The 10,512-nt window shown below is 35.3% G+C and overlaps 1 protein-coding gene across 7 annotated transcripts in view; it reads right to left on the reverse strand.

Annotated features, from left to right (window-relative positions):
- Nucleotides 1-1,956: 1,956 nt before the first annotated feature.
- Nucleotides 1,957-10,512, reverse strand: part of LOC105058814 (protein PLASTID TRANSCRIPTIONALLY ACTIVE 12, chloroplastic) — a 29,618-nt gene continuing 21,062 nt past the window's right edge. For 5 of the 7 annotated variants that reach the window (XM_073251671.1, XM_073251673.1, XM_073251668.1 and 2 more), the window contains 5 exons: nt 10,131-10,199; nt 9,913-9,966; nt 9,571-9,663; nt 8,952-9,082; nt 1,957-2,358 (listed from right to left, as the gene is read on the reverse strand). In XM_073251671.1, the coding sequence (XP_073107772.1) occupies nt 8,984-9,082; nt 9,571-9,663; nt 9,913-9,966; nt 10,131-10,199 (315 nt within the window). In that variant the 3' untranslated portion in view covers nt 1,957-2,358; nt 8,952-8,983. Of the gene's footprint in view, nt 2,359-8,610; nt 8,858-8,951; nt 9,083-9,570; nt 9,664-9,912; nt 9,967-10,130; nt 10,200-10,512 lie in introns of those variants that run through there. The other 2 variants (XR_012138543.1, XM_073251670.1) reach the window with 2 other exon arrangements.

Here is a 10,512-nt window from a genome sequence, read left to right on the forward strand (position 1 = left end):
CATATACATATATACATACACACATACACACACACACACACACACACACATATATATATATATATATATATATATATATATATATATATATCTATATATATATATACACATATATGTATGTATGTACACACACACACATACATACATACATATATATATATATGTGTGTGTGTGTATATATATACACATATATATGTTAATATAGACACACACACACTGTTATATTTGTTTGGTTTGAAAAGCTGAAATCAAACCAAATTTTTCTGATTCAAACTTTTTACAAAATAACACCAGACCGACTTTAACAAAAAAACAATAAAAACTAAATCGAAGACTACTTTAGGTTGTGTTCATTTACAGACAAATCTACAATAAGACAATCTAGGACTTATGATAGGTTTAAATCTTATTGTTGTGATATAGAAAAGAGGGTATCATTAGGCTTAGATTGGTTGCAAGTCCCGAAAGATTTTGAGTTATATAGAAAGGAGCCATTCATCTCACGTGAAGGATCTTTTGAAGGATAAAATCATGAAGCCCATGAGCCAGAGCAGATAATATCTTATGTGCCAAGCTATGAGCTTTTGATCGCAACAATTGCCACAAAGTTTTGTTGTAAAGAGGAAGTTTTTATGGACGATGTAAGTCTGATTTGGAGCTCAGTGGTCGATGGTCTCCAAAGATAGTTAACCGTATCCAGATCCTGAAAAAGAAATCCAATCACTAGAATTTCTCCAATAGAAGATCCTTCGATCTTTAAATTAGTTAGATTTTGAGAGCGTGAGAGTGAGAGATCGAGTGAGTGGGTCTTTCTCATTTTTTAAAGTTCCAAAAAGCTTACTAGGGGATCCTTTGTGACTTTTTTTATAAAAAAGAAAAAAATATATTATCTTATTCACGGAGAATTAAATTGCATGATACAAAATCATGGATGATGGAGAGTAAGTGATATTTATCTACATACCACGTTCCCTTGCAACTGTCCGAGATTTGAAAGAGTTCTCGTCGGTCCATGTTCTCCCTTGAAATAGTCCAACACTTCGGATTCATTGATGAGTCGTTGGCTAAGATTTGACCTTGGGACTGGAATGAGACCAACCATGTCAACATTGCAAGGGCGAGGCGATGGGTTGATTCCTTTATGGTAGTCCGATCCTCATTCCAGAAGAATCGAAGTAGGTGCTCTGTGGAGGTCCGAAGGGAAAAGGTCGAGATGAGGCGGTATCCTCCCATAACACCCATCATGGACTGAGAGGTGGACACATAATTAATGTTACTTTAGTAATGCAAACAAATACAATCACCATTATGATTTATTACAATTGTAAATCTACTTAACCAAATACTGGAAATTTAGCTGCAAATGTAGCAATAATGCCGACCATCCAAATACACCTTCAGAAGAAAACAAAAATGGAATACAAACCTTACTTGCACTCTAGGTCACCCAGCTGGACTCTATGCTACCTTTGGCAGAACAAGCAACAATCATGTGGATCATTTCCTTAAATGTTTAGTGATACTGGAGAGCAGCCCAAGAAATAAGGCTGGCTTTAGTGCCATACATCACAATGTCAAGACTTGAATTCATAATCCACAAGCATGTGGTAATAATGAAGGACAGCTAGTTTTCGGCTAAATGGGTTGCAGATAGTTATGCTCATCATGATAAAATATATGTCCATCCAAGAGCCATGGGCCTTGGTAAGTGAATTGGAAACCCTGTGTAAGCCTATCATGATAAAATATATGTCCATCCAAAACCAATGGGCCTTGGTAAGTGAATTGGAAACTCTGTGTAAGCCTAGTGGCGTCCCAGTCCTTTTAAAAACCCTAGCCTGTGGACTGGGATGTTAAGTCCATTCACCAAAACACTTATTGTACAGTCTATTTTGGTTCGGAAAGAGCAGAAGGCACTTTGCTCCAACAATTAACCACCTTATGAGATCAGATGAGTTCACCAAAAAACCTACAAATAATTAGAATACTTCAATTATGCAGAGACAACTTGTCTAGAGTTCATCAGAGAGATTGGAACAATAGCAGTGGCTTGGACAGTTAAGACTGGGATACTCATCAATGCTCCAGCCACCTAGTCTATAACCTTTTCAAGGAACCAGGAATCCTGTAATATTTCATTAACAACGACAAGCAAGGTGTAAGATTTCCATTGTTGTGCCCTCTCATTTGACTCAAGAAACATGTAGAAAGCTCTTGCATAGCATTTATACCACGAGAACTGCAACATGCTCATACTGTTGGCATCAACAGTTGATCAACTTATTTTTGTCAAAAACTGCAATCCAGTGATCAGATTTACCATAACTCTTTCTTCCTGGTGCTCTTCATGATTAAAATCTGCAAGCAAATTAAGTGCATTTCAGGTTTTTTTAAAATCTAAAGCTTGTAACTGAACAATATGAAGGACAAAAGAAAACAAAACCTTTCTACTGATGACATTGACAGTCAGCTGTTGCAGCAACTGTCACCATTATGCAGTTGTCATAACACGGTTAACACCTACTATTATGGTTCTCAGTAACTCTTGTGTATTCATAGACTGTTTTATATAAATAAATAATAACAGACATGGAATGTTTTCTGTCAATCTGTGTATGCTTCATTCTTTGCATGGATCTGAATACGAATATTGTATTATAGATCATGTGCAGAAGTTCCATGTGAGCACACCATTGTGTCTTACTTGTGTGCATGTGTGCGGCTGCTAAAATGACCCATTCGCTAAAACAGTTGCTTCTGACTTCTCAGGCATGCACCAGCATATCTGCTAGTGTTACCATAAAAGCTGAGAACATGGATGCCGTCATACTGCAAGCTAGGGGTGTAAACAAGCAGAACATGGAGCAAGCTAATCCTAGCTCAAGTTCAGGTCATCTTGTAATCAATCCAAGTTCAAGCCAGCTCATCTAATGTCAAGCTGAACTTGAGTAGTTCATGAATACCTTGTTTAAAGGAAACACAAAGAGCTTAAGGTATTTCAAGGCATTTATTTATATAGTTTAGACTAATAATTTCAATTATATTTTAATATTATAATTGGAATTCATTATCTTTTACGTAACCTATCTTAGTTTATTATGATATATATATATATATATATATATATATATATAATATATATATATATATATATATATATATATATATAAACATTTATATATATTTATATGTCGAGCCAAACAAAGCTGAGCTAAGCAGGCTAAGCCTAGATTCAGCTTAACTCATTTACTAACTGAGCAAGCCAAATTTTGAGCCACACTCAAGCAGACCCACAAATAGCTTGCTTGTTTAACAACTCTACAAGCAAGCTTGGTTCTGAATGATCTTCCAGTGGTCCGGTAATGTTGCCATTTATGTTTTTTACAGGTGGGACGCTGAGGGTTGTTCTGACCAGGAACTTCTCGTGTGTGCTGTTTGGTCCATCACCTTCTATGTCAATATCAAATGATTGGATTTGGATATGATCTATATAACAGCCCAGATTCCAGAGGCAGTCCCAAAATTAGAATAAATGAGGCTCTTTATGTTTATCCAAGCTCAATAAATTTTCAGCGGCCACATTGCAGATCACTGGATTTGCATTGTTTAGTTTCTAGCTGGCCCATATGAGAAAAATTAATACCCTTGTAATCAGGCATCCATTTTCAAATACAAAAGTTCTGCAGCCTAGAGATTGATCATCAACTTCTCTGTATCTCATTCTTATTAATCTTATTTAACATTCATTGCAACCATAAGCACAATCATATACATCAAGCCTTCTCCTAGCAATATATGGCTTAATGCATCTTTCTTTGCTGCTCATACATGTGGAAGGCCACAAGTTTTATAACTGTCTTCTCATGTTTGCTCCTCACAATCCCCATCCATGTTATTTTAGATTTTTAGTGCACCTTTTTGACCAACAAATTATCCAGATCAAACCTTCCATCATTGGTGATTTGGATCTATGTTGCGCATGCCATCTTGATGGTTTCATACCTAACCTTCAGGTGGCATGAGTTTTGTTCCTCCTATAAATTATTCATTTATTTCCCATCTTTGTTGTTCCATCAACATAAACCACAAGATAAAATCATCATATCTATCATGATTAGTTGATTTGAGAGGATCACTAGACTCGATGTGGAACAATTTGGTCACTATTGAGAAGTCACACCACATTGAGAAGTGAAACCACGCATTAAACTTCCATAGACCATAACTTGCATATACAATGTTTGAATGAGGTGCCTTTTTTTATAAAAAAAATCAAGTAATTTTCAAGCTCTACAGCATGTCACCCTCATGAGGGTGCAACACATTGGGATCAAATTCCATTGTTTAGGCTCCAAAACAGGCTAGTCAAAGCAAAAATTTCCTTTCTAGAAAAGACTTTGATCGAGCATCTCTCTCAATATAAGAAAAATTAGGCAAAAAAGCTGAAAACAAAGTTGATGTTGAAGTCAAGATCTCCCATCTATAAAATCTTAGGTTTTTCATAATTATTTCCAATGGTTACATCTACTTCGACAAAGCTGTATTCTCTTTTAACTAGAGGAAGAATCCGACTTGAATTGTGAAAGGATAGCCTTCAGTTGTATAAATAAAAACTATGTATCTCAATTTTAAATTCATTAATGAAGGAAAAGAGAATCTAGATCTTACTCTTGCTCATTTTTTTATTTTTTCTAAATTTCTTAAAAGATTCCAGTTGAGCAGGTTGAGGGAATTACTTCATTCCCCCTATTCAGAACAAGTAGCTATCGAAGCTCCAGTCTTCTATATCTGTAGAGGCCTTGGTTTATGGTTAAACATGAGCGATACAAGTAGATGGGAAGGGCTATCACTACTTGAAATACATTGAAGAACAAAGATAGGTATGGCTACTACTTTTATTTCGATGAATGATGAGATAAAGAGACATCTCACATAGTTAGAGAATAACATTATCCAACTCACTAAGATCATATCCCAACCAGTAATACCTTCAATACAAACACTATCAACTCCTATAGCAAAGCTATCTCCCATGGCTAGAGACGAGGATCTACCATTTAAGGAGTACAAGCAACCTACGGGCACCACTTGAAATCCTTCTCTTTAACCTTTCAAAGTTGAATCTCGAATCGAGATCCTTGTATATGATAGAATTATCGATGCAGAGAAATTGGACAACTGGTAGGACTGGTTAGAGATCTATTTCACTATTTATGGACACACAAGTCTCTAGTAAGTTTCACTCATCCAACCTTTCTAACCATGCTCTTACGTAATGGAATCGATATATGAAAAATGATGTTATCTCTAATCTTACAAGAGAAAATTCCAGAACTCAATTAAGAAGTAATTCTATCCAATTGGCCATGAAGGAGATTGGTGTATGAACTGATAGTACTTGCAATTGAAATATAATCAATATGGTCCAGTACTACACTACTAAGTTTCACAGCAAGCTATATCACTCATCATCTCTATTGATGATCATGCAGTCTTCTTAAAATATGTCGAAGGTCTCCACGAGAGTATCAGACAAAACTAAAGCTGTTCAAAATTTAAGACATCGGTCAAAGCTAGGATGAAGGTCATGAAAATTAAGAATCGATGCATAAGAATGATAAGTTCAAGAAGGATGGCAGAAAACTTCATCTTGATTTGCAGCAGAAGAGAGAAGTTGAAGGTGGATCCCAAGAAGAAAGGGTAGGTGGTCCTCAAAATAATTAAGGTTGAGAAGCCACCTGAGCTTGAGTAAGTAGACCCAAAATTAGGTTTGATGGTGAGAAATTTTGTGGCAATGACTGAGGTAGGGAGAAACTCTTCCACTTGAAGATCTAGGTGAAACAAAGTATCATTAAAGCTATCATAGATATTGGAAGCCAAAAAAACCTCATATATTAGAGTATGGTTCAAAAGCTGGGTTATAGACCAAGTCTCATCCAAGTCCCCACCATCTCGGTTGGATTCAAAAGAATGTCGAACTGAAGATCACCAAGCATCATGCCATTAAACTATCAATAATTGAGAAGGTACATTGATGAGATAATGTGTGAACTAGTTCCTTTGGATGTCTACTAGATCATCCTTGAGAGCCCCTATCTTTATAATCAAGATGTAGTCTTATATAGGTGGCAGAGGAAATATTAATTCATAAAAGACGGAAAGGAGTTTTTGATAAATGCCTTTAGAAAATGAGAAAATATAAACCTTGCAACCGCTACCCAAGTGAAACAACTTGTTAATGCTATAATAAGTTTGTGTTGATGATGATTTTGATGCCACTTATGAGAGGCCAAGCTTTCGCCTCATGGTTCCATCGATCGATCAACCAAGATCGAGACAGCAAGGAATTGCCGTTGCCATCATCATCAAGGATGGCAAGAAACAACCCTACCATTAGGTTTGAATGCAAAAATGAGGCAAGTAGGTAATAAAGATCCAAGAGCAAAGAAGACCAAGGCCAAGAACCAGTAGTGCTAGCTATGGTTGGTCTATGGGTGTAGCAGGAAAGGCCATCTAACTATGCCATCGAGAGGGAGGTCACAAAAATTAATTACAGAAGGATTGATTCTTTTTATATTGGCTAGAAGGGTTAGTTTTCCAGCCAAGCTAATGGTTTAGTCGTGAGATAGGAAAGCAAACATTTTCCCACTCCAAGTTTGATTTAGTAAGAGCCAAAGCCTTTAAAGAGAAAGAGCTTTAATCCAAGAGAATTATCAAACTCAATGTGGACCATTTTGACCACTACAACAAGGACTGAATAGGATCCAAGAGTGAGATCCACTATATTGGGAAGAAGAATTGCATGTCAAACCTCCAAAATCCATAACTTGCCATATATTGTCCCATTAAGGTGCTTTTTTTTAAAAAAAAAATCGAATTTTTGAGTTTTATGACGTGATGCCTCTCCCTCCACCCAAGGCATGACGCACCAAATGATCAGGGCCAAATACCATCATCTTAGGCCTGAAACGTTTTTTTAAAAGGAAAGGTTTGATTGGATATATCTTTAATCCAAGAAGTGAAGAAGAATTTAACAAAGCAGCTAAAGACAAAGTCGATGTAGAAGTCGAGATCTATCTTTTGGAGAATTTAACTTTTTTATGATTATTTCCACTAGTTCATGTCTATTTTGAGAAAGCTAGTCCTTTATTAACAAGAAGAATCTAACCCAAATTATGAAAGGGTATACCTCACTATATAAACAGAGACTATGTAACTCAATTTTGAATTAATTAATGAAAAAAAGGGGACCAAGACTCTACTTTTTCCAATTTTTCTATTTTTGCTAAATTTTCATTAGAGACTCGAGTTGAGTAAAGTCGAGGAAATTACTTCCTTCTCCCCAATCAATTCATTAGTATATGTACTTGAACCTTTTCTATCATGCTAAATTCATGCAACTTTTACATAACATGCCATAAGCACTTCGCTTATTTTGCTTGCTTCAATACAATTAGGTATTTGTTAACCTATACCTCCATGATTAAAGTAATAGTATTTCGGATGTCTTAGTCACATATTTTGGCTCAACCATGATTTCATATATCATTTAATTATTTACCAATATTTGGGTAATCATAATTGACACAAAATTAGAGTTTAATGTGAATTCAAAATCAGGGGTGAAGCTAGGAATTCTATGTAGGGAGGTGAAGTGTTAAAACTTTAAAATATTTATTTCATCTTAAATTGATAATAATAATTAAATAATTAATTAAAATTGTAATTTATGTTTATATTAATAATAATGACACCTATATTTACAGATTAAAGTTTTATATTTCTTGAAATTACTATTAAAAAGGCAAAAGAGTACTTAAAACATGGGCAATTCAAAGATAAGCATAAATTTATGTGGAGAAGCACCAAACTGTTATTGGTAAATTTTTGCGAGGGGTTTAAATATTTGAAGAAGGAAGGAACTGAGTTGGGCAGGTTTATGAGACATTTCAAATCACACATTCAATGCGACTCAGTTTTGCTTTTTATATCTGAAAAATCTCTATTGGACAAGAAGGCTTGGAGGAGTAAGAATCTAGATAAGAATGCAAAATCTATCACAATTAGCAACTAATAAATCACTTTAAACAGAAAGTATGAGTGAATAAGGGTTCCATGTGGACCACATCTCGTGATGATATTTTTTTGGGATTATGTAAGTCTTGGAGATATGTTTTGTGCTTGTAGTTTTCTTTCTCGCCTGATTGTGTTACATATTAGAGTGGCTCCATTAGTGAATAGAATCCACATACTGGGAAGCAGGAATGGATGAAGTCCAAATCCATAGGGCAAGGAGTGAGACTTGAAGGTTTCTAAATACTACCTAGTGGACTACCTAATGGGTTTCATAGGACTCGGGGGAGAGGGAGACATAGCCCCCCATTGTGACACTATGGCTCTGCTCCTATTTAGAATCATTATGCAAAACTGCACTCCTTATAACCTCAACTTAGTTTTCTTGATTTCAAGTTATTATCCTTAAAGGTTCTCCCCATAAATAATTCACATTGAATTCCAATTTCATGTCAATTATCATTGCATCATCTTTAAGTAGCATAACATGGTGCCTTCTCTTGAGAATCAACCGTAGGTTTATCTATAACAAGCATATGGAGAAATATAGGTTCAAACCAGACATTATTCTAGCCAAACTACAGTTTTCAGTTGACAAAAATGTGAAACATTAGGTAATGGAACTAAAAATAAGGAACTGACAAATATGCCATCATTTCCCTCGAAGCTCCTAAAGATCTTTTTCCCTTTAGATTTTATGTTTCATAATGTAGGATAAAAGGCAGTTACATTCTTGTACTAGTGTGTCTCAGATAATTCAGCAGTCTCAGATACCTCAAGGTTCCTACAAAAGAAGTTATGCAGCCACTCCAAATCAGCGAAAGCACTGACATAGGATATGCTGGCAGAAATCAAGTTAAAACTTGTCTTCTACTCACCAGTCACAGACTGTTGGCAGCAAAGTACAAAATCATTGTTCTTCATCAAAGTCCATAAGGAAATCAGTCAAGTTCTCTGAATCATCTATAGCCTCTTCTAGTGTCATTGCACCTTTCTTTTTTGGTTTTTCCTGCAAAAGGGGGAAATTAGAGCAATAAATTTTTTATGCTTGATTTACATGATGGAAAGGAAACCATTGAAACTAATGAACAAATAATGTCATAAGGGAGTTGCACAATCATATCTGATGCCATAAATTATATATATATTTGTAAAGTTTTTCAACTTTAACAGACTATTGTTGGAATAGGAAACACTTGAACAGTTGTATCTGGTTATCTGATTAATTCATTATATGTCAAATATGGAAGAGATGCTTGCTACTTTTCTTCTACATCATTAATGCATATCGAATATTGGGCACCATATGTTTCCTCCCTGTAATAAAATAAGTGGATGAAAGAAACTTTCACAAGCTATAAATATTAATGGGAAGAAGAAGCACTGATGGCTCAAATGCACACAAAAAAAGACTGACATCATAAAACTGGAATGCCACAATTATTGTTTTTCTACCTGCATGATACATAATATTGAATGCTTGAAATTCAGGTATACCTTTGACTTGTGAAGCCGAGTAGTAGTTTTCAAAACGCTCCAGTTGCGGTTAATTTTCTCCTCCTCTTCTTCATCCTCACTATCTTCCTCGTCCTATTTTGAAAAAGAAAAGCAAAGAAAAGAAAAAAGTGAATGCTTGCATAAAAATGAGCTGCCAGTAAAGAATCTGGTATGCTTATCTGTTTCAGTATATTATCCATAAATTGTAGATGTCTTGACAACTATCCATAAACAGAAGTCTGAAACCTTACCTTAGAGACAGAAAATAATATGGATGGAAAGAAGGAAATACATGATAGCAATATTGAAAAGAGAGGTAAAATTTTCACAAGATTGACTCACATCATCCTCTCCTATGTCAACCGCACTTGCCATAGCTTCATCGATATCTGTAATCTGCATTAGCAGTTATGGCAGTGAGATGTAAAGTTTATAAAGAAAGTTCAAAACAGATAGTAATTAGACACTACAATTCTTGCAAATAAATATATCCCTACCGCCTAACATCGTTAACAAATTTTTTTGAATTAATCTGAACTCTGCACCAAAAGATTAATTACCTCAAGTTCTTGAGTCTTCTCTTTGGCCAAGATTTTCTCAAGCTCCTCCCTTGGTATGATTTTTCCTTGCTGAGATATAGAAAGTCAGTAAATACAAACATCTGAAAAAATGTTGATATATCTGAAGCCAGATAGTTGCTTCATGTGGTTTAGGAGGAACAATAACATATGAACAGATAGGTTTAAACTTGATATTTAGTGATGAAACAGAAAATGGATAAATTGATATAAAGATTCCAGCTTACTGAAGTCAGTGCAAGCCCTTAACCAATGCAGAGTCGGTACAAGCCCTTAACCAGTGCACTATCTTAGTGGCATAACATACAGCCAAAAAATGGTGTACCAGTAGCCATGCATTATTTCTCAAATAGTAAATGATCAA

This window comes from Elaeis guineensis, chromosome 2 (assembly GCF_000442705.2).
Source record: "Elaeis guineensis isolate ETL-2024a chromosome 2, EG11, whole genome shotgun sequence".
Taxonomy (NCBI): Eukaryota; Viridiplantae; Streptophyta; class Magnoliopsida; order Arecales; family Arecaceae; genus Elaeis; species Elaeis guineensis.